We start from the raw sequence: 18,213 nt of genomic DNA on the forward strand, positions 1-18,213 counted from the left end.
TGCAAGCCAAAATTTGAAGACTTGCCAAAATACACAGAGAGGTAAAACAAGGGTAATCATTGGTAGTGTTTTTACAAGATGGAGAAATCTGATTAAATATGTGTTTTAACTTGTGGTGTTTCCTTTCAACAGGTGAGTTAAACTTTAAGTAAAAAGTATTTCTAATATGTTGGACCTTTTATCGAAAGTAGTCTACTTATACCTGTTGAAACAGACCTTCACTTTTATATATCCCCAAGAGCTGTGTCCTGCAAAAAATGTTGTTTGGAAATTGTCTTTATTTTTGTAACGCCGTTAGATCTGTCCACCCTAGCTTTAAAAGAATCATAAAACAGAAATGAAATTAAGCAAAAATATATTACATTTTATAGTTTATATTTTTATGTATTATACATCAGTTTGAGTGTTAGCATGACTTATGCCCCTCTACTGACTGTGGAAATGTAAACCAGAACAAAGGCCAGACCTGACACCTATTTAAAGCCTTTGGAATGAACTGGATTGCTGACTGTCAGTGTTTGACTTCACTGATGATCTTATGTCTGAATGGGACCAAATCTCCACTGCTATTCCAACACACAATAAAACAGCTTTACATGAAAAAGCTTCAACAGAGAACTTACTCCTTATAATGTCAATGTGTTTAAAAAATAAAAATAAATGAATGTTTTAAAAACCAAGTACATACATTTGTATTAAACCACACAACTTTACGCTAGTTTATATCATAGACTGGTTTAAATTTAACGTAGCCTATTCTTCATGACGCTAGATGGCGCACACTACCTTGCAAGATCACGCCTTTTTCACATCGAAGAAGAGCGTGCGACTTCCTGCGAGTGGCGGAAGTTTTTAATCGAGGAATATAATTCCAATATTCATGTGCTCGTTTTCTGTTCCTCGGCTGAATTATCTTCATTTGCCATGTTCCATGGTTTAAACTAACTCCGGGACTTAAAAAGTAGGTGTAATATATAAAAACTGAAACCAGATGAAGGTATAACAGGACATTGTATTTAGCCACAGGCCAGTTAGGAGCACTTTTAATGTGCATGTGTGCTAATGTTGATTGTTTCAGTGCATTGGCAGATAATGTGCATGATATTTTGATTCAGGCTATTAGTGAAAATCATCTTATGATATAAATGCATCTTATTTAGCTCTTTTAGGACTGGTTACACTGCTATATTTTGGTTTTGATCCTGTCCTGTCTTTGTTTATTTTCATCTGTTTGCAGAATGCCACATGACAAAACCCGTAAATCCTGTCATTTTTCCCTGGACCGGAGGAGAGCTCTGACCCTCTCACCTGAGATCAAACGTGACAGCTGTCAGGTATGTCCATGCATGACATCACACATTATATAGTGGTGTTTACTGTGTTTCACTGTTTTTACTTAAATCCAAAAGAGTAAAATAACCTCTTTTAATGTGTCCCAGGCCGAAAGTCCTCTTAAGATCCCCAGGATAGTATCCACAGCTGAGGATAAGCGTGTGGATACAGAGATGTCAAAAGATCGGAATAAAAGCCACTCCAAGGTGACTATGATATGATGAAAATATCGTTTGTGCATTTGTTGAAAAATTATTTTTACGTTCTAGTAAAGAACTGGATTTCTTTTCAATTAAACTACTATAATTATAATTATAGTTTGTACGTGCCTTATTGCTTTTATAAAACAAAGTGCATATATCAATATGATAAAATACACTAGTGTTTAATGAATAGTTATGCTTATTAATAATAATAGTGATTAGAATAAACCATTCTTTAACGGAATTGTATAGTTTATTTGCCTAACAATACAGTCACCACCAGACACTGAATTAATTTGGCATATTAACATAGAATGTATGTTTATCTGGTTTTAGATAATTATTATTATTATTTTTTTAATGATCTAGTGGACTGTTTGACTACTTAAAACCTCTGTGAACAATTTGAGCTGTGCTCTCTTGATGTTTTGATTAGTTTCTGATTGGCTTTGTATTCTTGTGTACTGTTAGATCCACTGGACACAGCTGGCCTCAAATGGTACATCAAGTGATCAAGAGCATACTATACGGCAGGAAATCAAAAGGTAACATGCTTAACTACATTATCCATCAGATTCTGAAGGTGAAGCCTGTTCTTCATCACTTATAGGAAACATTATGTTAAGTGGTTGTATAAACACGTACAATATTGTTTGCTGTTCCTTGCATTACATGAAATATGTAGTTTTGAATTACGCAGATGTCGGCCAGCTGACTTGCATATGTGATATTTTATTGGAAGACACTCAACATGGCATGTATTTGAAAAAAAAATGCAGATTTCAGAGGGCTCTAACTGAATTACTTTACATTCTTGATAATCCACCACCTGTTTCCTGACAAAGGAAGTGATGCATCGCACTCATTAAATACTTCAACATGATTGCAGTGTTTCAAAGCAAGTAGTTTTTAAGATATCATACAAAATCTACAATGACTCTTAAACATTTTTTATTGGAATGTACTGTTTTTTTTTTTAACATTAATAGACAAAGATTTTATTCAGAGATGTTTTACTGATGTATTTAAAAAATGTATTTGAGATTTTTTTTTTTTGTCAAGTATTAATCATACATGATTTGTCTAGCTCAGCTTCTTTGTGTATGCTCCTCTAGGCAGTTTTTGTATTATTTTCCCTGATGTTCACTTACAGTTTAAGTCAAGTCAGTTTTAGCAAAGAGGCTAAAGTAATAAAGTTGCTGAATACTGATTAGGTTTTGATGTGTTATGCTTGTAATTTTCAGACTTTTTCAGTTTAGTTTCATTAAACAACCTGTGTGAACTAGGGAGAGTGTTTTGCATTCTAAGCATTAGAATATATATTTATAAAGTTTATATCAGACTTTTATTTCAAAATAGCAGAGGGGAATCCTGTTTTGCATGATATAGCTCACATCTACACTCCCTCTCTAAACCCTTTTGCTTATCATTCATGCACCATCTGTGCATGTTGACCCGTCTCATTCCATGCCCACGCTGCTAGAACTTCAAATGGTTGCTGTGCCATTAGTTAACCAGATAAGTCAATAAACAGCTGCAAGAGTTTAAACTGTCTGCCTAGTAGTAATGGATCCGCAAGTAAGGTGAAGTATGTTTAAGGAACTACAGTGCTTGTTATTCTTTGCATTAGTCTAGTTGATTTTTATGTAATTCTATTAAATTTGTGTTTGTACTTATTTCCTATAGACGCCAAGTCAAGGTGGTTTTAGAAGATGTCCTTCAGACAGAGATTGGGCAGAGATTGCTGAGATGTGGTGGGCATATTTGCCAAAAGACAAACCAATCAGAGAGCAAAAGGCAGAGTGATCAGACTTCGACAGCTGCACTCAAAGACAAGAGAAGCACCAGTCTAACAGAAAGAGGAGAAACTGACTCGACTGGACCAAAAGCCACTTCACCATCCCATAATCAGACTGAGTCATCCACTGAAGATGAATCATGTCCACACGAAGAAATCCAAAATCTGAAATCCAAACAACTGAACTCCTCACTGAAACTATTAGAGTCGTCTGAAGTATCAGGTAACTCCTGTTCAACCAGAGAAAGTGACTCGCCACAGCTGCCTGAACAGACCAAACCATCTACTTTTGAAGAGACGGAAGTATTACTTCTTGAAGGATCTCTGCAGCATGAGGAAGCACCATCCTCTGAATGTGAGTCTTTACACAGCCCCTCTTCATCGTTAGCAAGCCGGGGTAATCTGAGGGAAGAAACATCAGGTAGCGAGGTAAGATCTGTACACCTTGGAAAAAATCTAACAATACTGAAAAAGTGTATCACAGATGGTTTCCACAAAAATATTAAGCAGCACAACTGTTTTCAACTTTGATAACTGAGCACCAATCAGTATGTTAAAATGAGTTCTGAAGGCTCATGTCACGCTGTAGAGTGGAGTAATGATACTGAGAATTCAGCTTTTCCATCACAGGAATAAAACACATTTTAAAATCAAATTAAATGCATTATTAAATCATTTATTGGTATATCAAAGCAAACTATACAGTATGATGTGGAACATCTTTTTGGTACATTTGTTGAGGATTCAAATATTATACGTTTTTATTGTAGATCATCATTTTTTAATCTACATTTGATTCTATAGCACCTTCGCAAGAAGAAAGAAAGGAGAGAAACACAAGAATGGCCAAAATGTGCTTCAGAAGATATGGAAAATCACTGGCTCAGGAATGGAGAGGTGGTGCAGGAAGTGGATGGAACGAGAGAAAGTGTGCTATGCCTCTCAGTCGGGTTTGATGCGGAAATTAAAAGAATTCGTATGGACAGCATTTCAGGTGAACGTGTTCCCAACTCAGACCCCGCCTCTGGGACAACAGAGGGGCGGAGCTACAACACAGAGTCTTCTAAGCTCACCCCATCTGAGCTTAGTAAGTGAATATTCAGTATTTTTTGATCATATAAATACAGCACTAGTGAGCATAAAAGACTTCATTTTAAAAACATTTGAATGGAAGTGTAATTGGTAAATATCCTTTCACTAATAAATATCTAACATTATTTGATTTTTACATGCCACACAGATATACCAAGACATTTTTTCTAACTTTACATGATTGTTATTTGAAGACAATAATTCCATCGTTGCCTTGCTTAGTTGTTCTGTCCAGTGAAGAGGAAGAAGAACAGGAAGAAGAGGAAAGTAAAGAGATGGAAGCCTCTTCCCTGAACATCCAGCCACTGGAGGGTGCAAAAGACATGAATATAGAAGATCAGTTTGTAAGAGTTTTTAGTGATCCATCTACTGGACAAGGATCATTCATTTTATTTACTAAATAATTACTAAATACTATAAAGCTGATTTTATGGTGTCTCATAATAGCTTATCTTAATGTAAAAAAAAAACCAAACATCTATTTTAATGGGGGCTGTTCCAGCCTGACACTGGCGCTGATGTGTGTCTGTATGTTTTCATTGTCAGAGCTCAGTTGTGGTAGAGCTCCAGCTGTCTTCCCTTCACATGGGTGGAGTTAGTGCCAGTTGTGAGAGTATGAAGGTGAGGGTGCTATGTTGATGTGGTGGGTTGGAGGGATCAAATATGTGACCCTGGAACACAAAACCTTAAGTTGCAAGAGTATATTTATAGCAATAACCAACAATACATTGAATGGGTCAAAATGATAGATTTTTCTTTTATGCCATAAATCATTAGGATATTAAGTAAAGATCATGTTCCTTGAAGATATTTTGTAAATTTCCTACTGAAAATATATAAAAATTTAATTTTTGATTAGTAATATGCATTGCTAAAGACTTAATTTGGACAACTTTAAAGTAGATTTTCTCAGTATTTATTTTTTTTTATTTTTTGCTCCCTCAGATTCCAATATACATCAGTGGAAAGCTTATTTATTCAGCTTTCAGATTATGTATAAATCTCAATAAAAATTTTTTTTTCCTTTTATATCTGGTTTTGTGGTCCAGGTGCCACATATTTTTGAATCATTCAAATCATGATTCAAGCTGAGGTTTACATAAAGAAAAATTACAAAAAGAAGTGTATCAGTCTAGCATGCCTCTCTTTACTGTTTGTGTCACTGATTTTTAACACAATTTTTCAGGTCACTACAGACAAGATCACCTTTTCATTAAGAGGTAAACATTTAAAAAAAACATTATTATTAGAAACATTCTGGTGAAGTGAACATTATACATTTGCATTAAAGTTTATTATTTAACGGTTTAATAAATCTATAACATGTATTTATCGGTATTTTATTAGATATCGGTAATATCTATGTGTAACATATATTATTATACATTTTTAAAGCTCTTTTCCTTTTTGTTTGTTTAGGTTCTTCAGTGAGCATTTCTATATCGACGCCCAATGTGTGTAAATACAGTGTATGGGATGAGCCTGTACTGAGTGAGTGTGGCCTGGCTAAGGACAACGAGATCCCACCCCCTTCTCTGGTCCTCTTTTGGCTGTCTGATGACCAGGCACACAGATTACGCAATGACCTGTCCGTCATCCTGCCAGACACATGTCCAGGTCAGCTACCTGTCTGCTTTCTTGATTACTGATAATACTGCTATGCATTGTTATATATTTGTTAATATAGCTTTTATTTTTGAAAGCAATGACATTACTTTTTATATTCTCTCTCCTTATGTTTAATGTGTTTACAGCTGAAGGCAGTACGTGTGTGTTGCTGTGTTTGGCTGAACCTGTAACTGGTGTTGAGAGTGCGCTCTTGGCCTCTTTACTTGACATGGTCCAGAATCAGAGCACCTCTGAACCCCTCTCCCCTCTCACACAGTCAGAAAGCCTGGAAGTGCTTCAGAGCTCCCAGGAAACACACCTTCTGCAGCTTTTGACGCCTGAAACTGATCCTCAAACCAGCACTGATGGATCTGCTGTGAATGTATCTTTGCTTCTTTTTTTTTTCTTTTTTTCACGTTTGCAAATTAGTTTCTTTACCCCGTGGTTCAAATTTAATGTTAGTAATTTATCTAAAAATGATTAGACTGATTTTTAATTATTATATCAATTATATCATATTGTTAAATATAAAATACAGAACAGTTTTCACTTCTACAGGCCCTCTGTATGTCAGTCTGGTGGTTTTTGAATGATCTGTTTTTCCAGATTAGTTTGATCTGGGTGGAATAGGTAGAGAAATAGCGATTATAGGAGAAAAATAACAAATTGTTTTGGCAACTTTATGGATTGAGTGTGTGTTTCAGGCTCAGGATACTGATGTTCATTTGAAGCCAGTTTACACGCTTTGCCACAGTAGAGCTCAGGGCTCATACAGTGTTACTTTGGCTCCTACACTTGGGCCAGAATGGACACCGTACCAACACTGTGCTCCGGCACGCAGGTAAAACTGCTTTTAACGTTTTTGATGGGAATCTCTTGCTCACCAAAGCTGCATTTATTTGAGCAATATAAAATAATAAAATTAGAAAATATTGTTACAATTAAAAAAATTTCAAATATAATTTCTTCTGTAATGTCAAAGCCAGATTTTCAGCGTCATAACTCCAGTCTTTAATATTGCATGTTCCTTCAGAAATCACTCTAATATGCTGATTTGGTGCTCAAGAGAAATCAATCTGTAAACGTTTTGTTTTGCTTAATATTCCTGCAGAATTGTTTGAAACATTATAAATGTCACTGTCAGTTTTGACCAGTTTAATTCGGTCCTAATTGACTTTCATGCAACTCTGTTTAGATTGATTCAGTTCCCTCCTCCGCCCACGAAAGGAGCCATCACCGTGACGACAGAAGACCTGGAGTGTTTGGACAGTGGCGAGTTTCTTAATGATGTCATAATCGACTTCTACCTCAAGTAAGAAAACTAAAGATTTTTTTTTTTTTTACAAATAGGCTAATTGCATTGGCAACTGTAGTGTATGTTTTTAGGTGCATAAACCTGAAATCACTGTAACACTAGATATATCTTTGCTTCCAAGACTCTCAAACAGTCCTCTTTCAGTATTTTCTATGTATATATATATATATATATATATCTTGTATGCGTGTTTTTTAGGTATCTTCTGGTGCAAAGGGCCCCGCAAGCATCTGTAGACAGATCTCATGTTTTCAGCAGTTTTTTCTATAAACAGCTCACACGCAGAGACAACGCTAATGAGGACAGTACAAGCACACCGTGAGTATTTGTTAGACGGCACACTAATACACACAATAATTCTTATTGTTACTAATGGGTTTTTGTTTTTGCAACTTTGGTTGTCCATCAGAGCTCAGGTCAGAAGGCATCAGCGTGTGAGGACATGGACGCGTCATGTAGACATCTTTGACAAAGACTTCCTGTTTGTGCCTGTCAATCAAGAGTGAGTATCAGCTATATAAATAGTGTTTGGACACCTAAGCCATACTTACTTTTGAGGGCCAGTGTTTTTAGAGCTGTTTGATTTTTAATTGGATGTTTAAAATTTTTTTTATTGTAATTTCACTAATTTGTGCTCTCTATGGACATTATAAAAGGTTTGGGCTTTCATTGTACCTTGAATATACCAGTGTGTATCATATCATGTTTATAAGTGACTTATATCATGTCTTATGTTTGTTTCAGAGCTCATTGGTACCTCGTGGTGATCTGTTTTCCTGGATTAGAGGAGCCACAGTATGTGAAGAGGGACGGAAGAGACTCTGTGCAGGGTGATGGAGATGAAGGTTTGGTTGAGCCTGAGGGTGAGATCCATGGTGAGAACATCTCCAATAGTGAGGAGGACAAAGGTAAGATGTGTCAGTTTTGACTGAAATTTTAATTCTAATGCTTTACTATTAATTCATGTATGCTTACTACTTAAAATAATCATTTGATGATTCTAGACAAACATTTGTTCTTAATCTAGATGACAGTTGTATAAAGTCAAGCACGACTCTTCATCTTCCCGTAAGTCAGATCAACTTTAATAACAGGTCTTGCTAGTCAGAAATCTTTATTTGAAAATGTAATTTGTTGAATTGCATTTGATTGGATAAAATGTCATGTGGACATGGAGTTTGCACATGAAAAGTTATAGCAGAACCATTTCCTTCTGTAGAACTGTACGGAAAAAACCTGCAAGAGACCTGTTGTGTGTAAAAGGTATGTGTGTGTGTTTTTAAATGAACTGATTTGTTTTTGTCATAATGTAGAGAATTTAGTGCGCGGAAAGATAATAGTTTAGGTTTTTCAATAAAAAAAAATTGTGCTGCATACTATATAATGGATTTTAGATATTTTCTGTTGTTTTAAAATTTTAATTTTCTATAATTATGTTGCTTTATATTCATATGTATATGTATTGTATTTTCCGGACTAAAAGTCACACTTTTTTTCATAGTTTGGCTGGTCCTGCGACTTATAGTCAGGTGTTATTACTTTGACATGAACCAAGAGAAAACATTACTGTCTCCAGCTGCGAGAGGGCGCTCTATGTTTCCAGTGTAGACTACAGGAGCACAGAGCAGCATAGAGCACCCTCTCGCGGCTGGAGACGGTAATGTTTTCTCTTGGTTCATTTCTCTCGGTTCATGTCAAATTAATTTGCGGCTTGGTTCTAAATAAATGTGACTTATAGTCCAGTGCGACTTGTATATGTTTTTTTCCTCGTCATGACGTGTTTTTGGACTGATGCGACTTATACTTAGGTGCGACTTATAGTCAGAAAAAAAAACACAATTGTATATAAATGTATTTATTATGCAGTTATGCAGGCTTTCAGGAAAAGGATTTCACTGCTAATGTATTGCACGACAAACAACTATTTTTGAACTAAAACTAACATTATTAAACGAAAAATTTTTAACCACGAGTTTTGAGAATAATTTTTCCTCTTTTTTTTTTTTTAGACCATGCATTCTCATCATGGATTCCCTGAAGCTGTCGGTTCACGAACGCATCTTCAAACTCTTGCGCGAGTGAGTGTTTGCGAACTTAATACACTCAAACTTAATCTCACATTTATGTTAAACACTGCTGTTATTGCTATCTTTATTATTATTACTTGTTTACTTGTATTATGTAAATAATACTAGTGCAGCAGGATATTTTTGCCTGTAATTTCAGTCTTTATTTATGACTAATAGATGTATAATGACATGATTTATTTTGATGTGCTTTTTTTAGATACCTTCAGGTGGAGTGGCAGACAAAAAGAGGTGGTTATCGTGACTTTAGTGCTGAAAGCATGGTAGGGTTCCACTGTGCAGTCCCCCTACAGGACAACAGCAGTGACTGTGGCCTTTATCTGCTACAATATGCAGAAAGTTTTTTACAGGTACAATTACACTCCAAATTCAACACTCAATTCAATTTCAAATCTGTGTAAGAGTCTTTTTTGATCGCAGTGCTATTTGTATATCTTTAAGGACCCTGTGGTAGACTTTGAATTGCCATTGAGATTGGAGCGCTGGTTTCCACGACAACAGGTGCGCGGTAAACGGGAGGAGATTCGGGACCTCATCCTACACCTGTACAGATTTCAGCAAGGCTCTCTGGGACACGAATGTTTAGAAGATAGGAGAGATCATGGAAATGTCATTCAGTGATGTTAAGCTTGTAGGTTCACACGATTATTTGACGCTAGATATATTTATATTTTAGCTGTTTTTGAACCTTTTATATTAATTTGATGCTTTTGTATACACTGTTGGAAAAACTTTAGAAGGAAATAAATGTCGATAAAATGATGATAAACCGTTGTGCTCTTTTTCATCTTACATTTTTCTGTATGTCTGTGTTTTAATCGATGTAAGTAGCTCAAACATTCTTTAAAGGGGTCATATGGCAAAAAAATGATTGATATTTCAAGCCAAAAATAAGATGACCCTATTAAAATGGTTATCTGTATTTTTTATATGCTCTCTCTTAACAGTGGCTTCAGTTTGTGATGAATGAATGTAGGAAACACATGCCTGGACACATGATTGGATAAGCTGTTGGGTGTGGCATGAGTCCTTGTTCTGATTGGCTCATTCATTAATAGTGGTCAAGTAGAGCATCAGAAGGCCAGGTGCGTGCAGGGATGGTATAGGTTTAACACTAATCAGACAGAGATTAGACTGATTTGTAGACCACCCACTTTCTTCCAGTAATCCCAGCATTCCAGTCTGTGTATAATGATTATCTCTTGTTTGTTTGCTTATTCAATGTAGTGTACACTAGCTGGTAAACTGTGATTTTATTAATCTTTAAATACATGTACCAAGGAGTTCTGTAAAACCTGAAGGAATCTGTATGGTAGCATTTCCTGTCTTTGAGACAGGCCTGTTTTTTGAAAAGCAGGCTTCCATACTATTACCATTTCTGCTATATTTGTCGAGTCGAGTGCACCTTTCATTTCCAGTGTGATAAGTGATTCGGAAATCTCAAGTATTGAACAGTTTGATCAGACTAACAAAGGTAAAGATATGTTTTACACAAAATGGAAAGTGCAAAGTATACATACTACAGAAACAGTAGCAGTAATACAATAAAAAAATTGTATGAAAGGATGCTAAACTGTAAAAATCATGGGGAAATATTTTTATAAAGTCCTCGCAGAAAATTACGAGTGTGTTTTCTGTAACATTTTTCGGCATTCCCTCCAATCTTCAAACAACACAATTCAATTTGTAATAATCAAAAAAAAAACTCAATAGGGCATATTCCTCACAGTACACTGGGCTGTATTTTTTTTACAAACCTTTTTTCTTTACTGTACCTGTGGTGGTTAATTTCTAAGGACACAGACACTAAGCCACATGTACGGTAATTGTATTGTGACAAATCAGTATGTACAACAACAGGGGGTACAAAATCCTGTCTTAGTCTTAGCCATGCAACTCACGCACGGCCACATCTAAACAAAAAACAACCTCATTAAGAATGAATAATTTCCTTAAATAACCCTGAATCTGAAAAATCACTCCCGTCTCTGTGATATCCAGTCAGGTCTTCAGAGGTCAGGGTTTTGGAAAGAAGGAGCATGTTCGCAGGTCTAATTCAGTGGCTACGGTTGTATTCCCAGATGTGAATCTGTTGAAAATGCTAATTTGGGCACTAGCAAGGGCCTTGATCCACTAAACATTGAGACATCCTTTCAAGGTAGCAGATATTTTTTAGCTAACATTGGTAACAATAACATGTCATCATTTTGCTTGCGGTAAAAAAAAAGTATTTTTGCCTAGCAACGGTTTTAGAGCATTGCAATGACAAGCCAATGGACAGCTATAGGCCTTAATGTGAACGATTCATCCATGTATGTGTTTATCTTTCTACTCATTTTTTAGACATCAGAAAATGCAATCAAAACGTCTTAACTCCATCTAAAAAGAAAGGCTTCTCTCTAGTGATGTGTACCATACTTTTCCAGCCATTTAGTACACTTAAACCCTGCCCCTTTTTTATATTCAGCTGCAAGCTTGCACTCAGATCTGCCCTGGCCTACTTTTTTCTTTTTTTCTTTCTATTTTAGTTACCCGATTAATTTGGGTGTATGTCACAATATGGAAGAACTGATCTGTCACTGCTTCCATATTATTGCAACTTTTGTTGCATAATTTTGGTCATGTAATTTACCAGTTTATTACCTTGTACTTAATTGCTCTATTGCATTTGTTTATTTGACATTATTTCAGTAAAAAGTAGTAGTGTTATCTGTTCTCCGTCTTAATAAAGCATCTTGATTCCAGTTCATTTACAGTTGTTGGAGACTTTAAGGGTCAAACCATTAATACCTGTCCTTAACCTTACAGGTGGTCAAGTGTTCAGTTGAGCAGTGATTACGTAAGAGTCAAGTTAGTATGCCTCCATTGAGAACTGTATATTGGATTCAAATTATTTTTGTTTATGGATATCTGGCAAATCCTATTTTCCTTATTTTCTCTTAACCCCTTATTTCCCGCACATGTATATTTGGTTTGCACGCTTGGTTAACTCCAGATCTTACAGTTACTTCTTGATTACCTGATCTACAGGATTACTAAACAAGATTAGAAGGGGAAAAAAGGAAAATCCCTTCCATCTGCCTACATGCCAGAGGATCGCCACAGTTATACACCTGTGCTCAATTTTGACAATCTGGATGGCACTTTATAACAACAATATACTATCATAACTGTCAGTGGATACTGTGTAACAGGTATGTACAGGTGTAGGAAGGTTTGGACACATCGTCCGAAGTGAAGCTATCGCACAACAGCTTAATTTTCAAGCCACAGGAAGTCACTATGTGGAAGCTCATATGGACCTGTGTGCTGTGTTGGTTAGGCTGCATTTTTGCAATACGCCAGCTGGAGATTTCTGCAGGTGTGTATCTTTGTGTACTGTATGTATATATGTATTAGTTGGGAGTTTGATGGCTAATGGTTATCACCAAGTAATTTGTTTGTATTTCTTTTTCCAGGGGAAGTTGACCATATCCCTATGTTTGGAAATCTAGATGAGCGCTCACAAAGATTGTTTCAAAGGTTTGTGGAAAAGCCTGCAGACCATGGACTCTTGCCAAGACATAAGCGTAATGTTTTTCTGTCCAGTGGATTACGCCTCTGCAGTCAAGAAACCGTGCAGCAAGCTGTCAGTAACCACCTGAAATACTATCAGCTCAGAGGTGAGACACTAGTACTAATCCTAGTTATACGTTTAGTATTAATAGTAATAGCATTGTATAATCTGTGTATAGTATTGCTTGTACATACATCAATGTACTATATATTTATACAGAATTCAGTGCCAAAGAACTGAAAGTAGCTTTTTGTATACTTCCTTTTTGGAACATTCTAAAATCAAAAGCACTAGTATCTCTTAAAGATTACATAATATTAACACACAATTTTGCGCAAAAACACAATTAAGTGGACACTGAATTTACTACTTAAAATATATTTGAATTCATTTTTACATCCTGCCATCATTTTTGGTTGGAAAACAACAGCACACACATGAGACATCATTAGCTCTTGAATTGTTGTTTTATCTCATGCTATTTGTGTCTCAAGCTATAATTAATACAGTTTAAAGGCCTGAGCTCAACCAGATAACATTTCGGAGAGTCTGATGTACCCTTTTATAGACATTCTATCTTACATTACAACAAAGCATGTTAATTTTCTAAATTTACAGATCTAAAAAAAAAAAAAAAAAAAAATTGGGCATAACAGCAGTTACCCAACTATTCAAAGCCAAGATGTGAATCTGGATTCTAGCTAATGAAGTACTGGCTTAAAATGTGTTCTGATAGCTAAAATAAATGAGACGTGGCTCACTGCTGTAAGCTGGCCAAGAAATAACTAGTGCCTCAAGGAGATGGGTGAAGAAGAATTTTAGGATTTTATTAATAGGGTAAGAGCAAGGACAGCTGGCAGAAAGTTACCATATACCGTATATATTGCTAGATATATTAAAATCTATAGCAAATAGTGAAGTTCTTGCAGATTCTCTTGTTGTGCCGACCTATGGTTAAAATAATCATCACCATTAGCACATTGTAAAAGGACCACATTATAGACCAACAATATAATAATATATATATAACCCAAAACCCAGACCAAATCTTGACCCAAGTAACAAGATTCGAATCAAATCTACATTTGTTAAAACCTCAACATCAAGAATCTACAAAGATTTCCATTCCATAATAATCAGCTAGTGCAAGCAGTTCTGTGCAGCTGACAGCTGAGTGTGTAACGATGAGATCTCATTAGTGTTTGGCAGTCAGATTCACTCTGAGGTCTTGGGTAGTGTTGAAGGACCTCAAGACAATCTTTCACAGTTCACGCGTGATTTCTCCCTTAACAAATAAGAAGGCAGTACGGTGGGTTAAAAGTCAGCTAACACATTGGATTGGGGCCAGTAAGGTCAAAGCCTTTATATCCATGACGGAGATCAAGGGTGTGAGCGATCTTGTCTGACTCCTCCTCTGGTCTGGTTTCAACTGTAACGCTGGAAGCTGACCTTTAACTTTTGAGATGAAAGACATGTTCATTTATTCAGACAGTAAGAACGTTACTGTTACTGATTGTATTATTTACTGTTCTGATGTGTTTTGTTGTACTAATACGACGTTGTTGTTGTTGTTTTTACATCAGCATGTCAGGAAATAATTTGGGAGGCTTTCAAAATCTTCTTGGATCGCCTCCCCGATCAGGAGGAATTCAAGAGCTGGATGAGCCAGTGCCAGACAGAAAGACTCTCTATACAGGAGATTGGCACTGCCTTTAGCCAATCAGAAGAACACTTAGCATTTATCCACAGAGTATGTAACATAAGAACTGTATCGTTAATGTTGTACTAATTATCTTAGCTGATAGTTTTGGTATAAATAGAATATCATTGGTGACTGGTGCATGTGTGTATCTGATGTCTGTCTTTTGAATCTTTATGGTCCATTGCAGAGTCTCAGGCAGACCGGGCTGAAAAGGTGAAATAACATTTTAAAAACCCGTTTCACCTAACCCAATCCCCCGCTCCCAAACCTTTCAGAAAATACCTCCTTACCCTCAGACATTTATTTATTGTAATAGTATTACTGAGTCTGTTTTCATCTTCCTCTTTCTTCTCAGTATTACACCTACATACTCAGTATGCAGGTTTACATCCTTCATACCTGGTCCTTGTTTTTTTCATTAAATGTACAATGCATTAGAGAACTTGTGTGTGTGTGTGTGTGTGTGGTTGAATAGTTAACTCATACATTTAAAGGTTTTTGTATCATGTATGCCCTTTTCAATTTCATTTTTTTATACAGACCTGAGGAGTCTTCCCAAGAACAAGACCATGTGCCAGCAGGTCTGTCTATTATGATTGTTGTTGCTGACAGTTTCTTTAATAAATGTATAAAACCCTTATAAAATCTTCTTGGTCAAATCTCATGAAAACTGTGAAGAACATATCTTATGAACTAGCTTGAAGATCTAGCAGTTGTCAAGGGGTAATCAGTTTTACTTTTCCAATACGAACAAGACCTGAATTTTAAAGTTATGACCAGTTGAAGAAAAAAGATTAGATGGATAACTTTTTAGGACTAGTCTAAACCCCAACCCCATACTTTGTACCTATGGATTCGAATTTCTATTCTGCCACAACAAATGTGCATCAGTGACTCATTCTACAGCAGCTAGCTGCTAAACATCTACAAATTAATGATTGAATATTAAATAGTATAATGATTAATAACACAACATTTGTTTATATAATATTAATGGTTGTGAAAAACTTGGCACAATGCAGCAAAAAAAAAAAAAAAAATATGCACACTTGGAAATTAAGCTCTTTCTGATTCTGAAAATCTTAAATATGCATGCATATCTGTAAAATGTAAAAAAAGTAAACTAGTGTGTTAATTATAAGTTTTGCACATCTTAAAATGGTTTGTACAGAAAGCTTGTTAATAAAGTATACTTAAGCACTGTTGACTTAAAATAATTAGTTGTGTTAACTTCCTATTAGTGTTCACATTACTTGGAAAATATTAGGAAACATAAACATTACATAACATAACAAAAAGCAACAACCAAACTGTTGTAAAACATTTTTATTGACTGCAGGTAGTACAGGGTACCAAACAATGTCATTCAAGAACCTCTAAATTCTGAATTATGTTTATATATATATATATATATATATATATATATATATATATATATATATATATATATATATATACTTTTTGAAGTGTAAAAAGCCCCCAAAAATGTGCAATGCAAGTGCAACTATATCAAATCAACTCTATCATGGATCCTGACTGTTTGCAATCTTTGAGCTGAATCTATCAGTCAACGTCAGTTTATTGGAAGATTCAATTGACAAATTTTTTAATTTTTTGCACCAACACAAGCTTGAAAAATAATTATCTTTAAAACTTGGTAGGTGATGAGCTTGCCGCAGAGACCACTGTGGTGGTGACCACAGCAGTTCCACATGAGGTTGTCTCAGAGAGCAAGAAGGAAGTTACTGCAGAAGCACCATCTGCTGTCATGACAGTAGAGATGGATACTAAGGTGGTGTTTGACTTCATACTGATGTAAAGTCAAGTTTGGTTCTAATCTGAAACACTAAGATGAACAAAAATATACATATAACCGAATTATGAAGTCTGAACACCTGCTAAACAAAGTTTGTGTGTGTTGTCTGTGGCAGATCACTAATGATATTGAGCAGGAAGCAGCTGCTTTGCCTTCACGTCCTCTAGTTGAGCAGAGGGTGGAGCTGGCTATGTTATTGACTGGAGAACCATATAGTGAAGAGCTGTTCAACTCCACCAGCAGTGAGCATAGCAGACTCACTCACAAGATCACAGAGAAGGTACAACACACCGACATACTTACTTTAATTTTTACACAAATGTTATGTATATTGTTTGTTATCTACCAACCTTAATTACTGTATTATTTTGGTTTTGTGTTGCCTGTTTGTCATTTCATACAGATTTCAGCTGCTTTGAAGAAACTGACAGAATTCAAGAGCGTATCGGTATTGAACATTAGGTGTGTTAGTGCATGTTTAATTTTGTTATTATAGTTGCATTTAAATATTGAATGAATATCACTGCATTTGATTACCACATGCAAAACCAAGTAGCATTTTAAAAATGACATGTCAAGCATAATTTTTTTTAATAGAACGAATTTAGATTTTAAATAATAAAATAATAGATACACTATATAAAATCTACATTAATTGAAACACTTCCTGGTTGTCAAATTGGAACATGCCATTCTTAATTCATAATTTAACAATGATATAGAGCATTAGCCTATGACCTGCTGCAGTGGTAATTGTGCTAAAAATATGAACTTTATCTTTCCTGTAGGCCACAGATGGATCCATCAAGGTAAATTAGACTTGATTGCGTGCATGAATGCAGGTTAGTTCTTTGAGTAAGAATAAACAAGCAAGAATCATGTTTATAGTCATGCAATTACAATGGAAGTCAATAGGGCAAGAAATGGGGAATGGGGAAGTTGTGGCCTAGGGGTTAGAGAGTTTGACTCCTAACCCTAGGGTTGTGGGTTCGAGTCTTGGGCCGGCAATACCACAACTTAGTTGCTCTTGAGCAAGGCAGTGAACCCCAACTGCTCCCCGGGCGCCGCAGCATAAATGGCTGCCTACTGCTACGGGTGTGTGTTCACTGCTGTGTGTGTGCACTTTGGATGGGATAAATGCTGAGCAAGAATTCTGAGTATGTGTCACCATACTTGGCTGAATGTCACTTCACTTAATAATTCTGACATAAACACTTTAAAATATACAATGTTTTGAAAAAAATTACTCTAACATTACAACTGATCATGTGAGAATATTGTGATCGTCACATGTTCATTTGTTCTGTGCAAAGTTATTTCCAATACAAACCCATGGACATACATTGTAAGTGCAGGTATTGTCTTCTCTCTGCAGTGGTGATAAGGCAGTATTGGTGGAATATGTTGTGTCCCTCCAGACAATCAGTGAAGAGATCAGCAGTAAAACAATGGACTTCATCAATCTTCAATCCAACATGGTAGAGGGCACCTTTAGTAATTCAGAAGGGTCCACTGTTCAGTACACCATTATTGACATCCACCCCAACATCACTGAGGCTATGCATGGTACTACTTCATCTGCTTATAGCTACTAGTCCACTACTGTACATCAGCAGTCTTTTATTGTGTAATGTTTTTTTGTCAGTGGAAACCTCTCCAGAGGAAACCCATCCTGCAGAAGAATCTCCAGACCGTTACCACAAG

At 35.9% G+C, this 18,213-nt stretch overlaps 2 protein-coding genes across 3 annotated transcripts; both read left to right on the forward strand.

Moving 5' to 3' along the window:
• The first annotated feature begins 816 nt into the window (after window positions 1–816).
• On the forward strand, window positions 817–10,204 carry LOC113108735 (sentrin-specific protease 7-like). 2 transcript variants are annotated; one of them, XM_026272022.1, is made up of 21 exons: window positions 817–961; window positions 1,238–1,334; window positions 1,440–1,538; window positions 2,007–2,080; window positions 3,222–3,762; window positions 4,138–4,420; window positions 4,648–4,769; window positions 4,972–5,046; window positions 5,612–5,645; window positions 5,845–6,042; window positions 6,180–6,415; window positions 6,738–6,874; window positions 7,229–7,345; window positions 7,547–7,666; window positions 7,758–7,850; window positions 8,093–8,256; window positions 8,376–8,416; window positions 8,568–8,611; window positions 9,358–9,426; window positions 9,635–9,785; window positions 9,877–10,204. In XM_026272022.1, exons 2-21 carry the CDS (start codon window positions 1,239–1,241, stop codon window positions 10,054–10,056), a joined length of 2,874 nt encoding a protein of 957 aa, XP_026127807.1. In that variant the 5' UTR covers window positions 817–961; window position 1,238; the 3' UTR covers window positions 10,057–10,204. The 2 variants fall into 2 exon arrangements, with proteins under 2 accessions (XP_026127807.1, XP_026127808.1); XM_026272023.1 differs by lacking the exons at window positions 817–961; window positions 1,238–1,334; window positions 1,440–1,538; window positions 2,007–2,080 and adding an exon at window positions 3,087–3,118.
• A 2,654-nt stretch (window positions 10,205–12,858) lies between these two features.
• On the forward strand, window positions 12,859–16,512 carry LOC113108065 (interphotoreceptor matrix proteoglycan 1-like). Its single transcript, XM_026270887.1, has 5 exons — window positions 12,859–13,097; window positions 14,575–14,741; window positions 14,881–14,906; window positions 15,234–15,274; window positions 16,355–16,512. The coding sequence occupies exons 1-5, from the start codon at window positions 12,914–12,916 to the stop codon at window positions 16,510–16,512; spliced, it is 576 nt and encodes a 191-aa protein (XP_026126672.1). The 5' UTR covers window positions 12,859–12,913.
• The last annotated feature ends 1,701 nt before the right edge of the window (window positions 16,513–18,213 follow it).

This window comes from Carassius auratus, chromosome 9, assembly GCF_003368295.1.
Source record: "Carassius auratus strain Wakin chromosome 9, ASM336829v1, whole genome shotgun sequence".
NCBI lineage: Eukaryota > Metazoa > Chordata > Actinopteri > Cypriniformes > Cyprinidae > Carassius > Carassius auratus.

What these genes read in the sequence shown, in the direction of transcription:
- LOC113108735 (XM_026272022.1), top strand. Translation starts at nt 1,239, where the DNA reads ATGCCACATGACAAAACCCGTAAATCCTGTCATTTTTCCCTGGACCGG. An exon ending in GAGGACAGTACAAGCACACC is followed by an intron (nt 7,667 to 7,757) that starts GTGAGTATTTGT and finishes GTTGTCCATCAG; the next exon opens with AGCTCAGGTCAGAAGGCATC. An exon ending in AGACCTGTTGTGTGTAAAAG is followed by an intron (nt 8,612 to 9,357) that starts GTATGTGTGTGT and finishes TTTTTTTTTTAG; the next exon opens with ACCATGCATTCTCATCATGG.
- LOC113108065 (XM_026270887.1), top strand. Translation starts at nt 12,914, where the DNA reads ATGTTTGGAAATCTAGATGAGCGCTCACAAAGATTGTTTCAAAGGTTT. An exon ending in GAAATACTATCAGCTCAGAG is followed by an intron (nt 13,098 to 14,574) that starts GTGAGACACTAG and finishes TTTTTACATCAG; the next exon opens with CATGTCAGGAAATAATTTGG. An exon ending in ACAAGACCATGTGCCAGCAG is followed by an intron (nt 15,275 to 16,354) that starts GTCTGTCTATTA and finishes AAAACTTGGTAG; the next exon opens with GTGATGAGCTTGCCGCAGAG.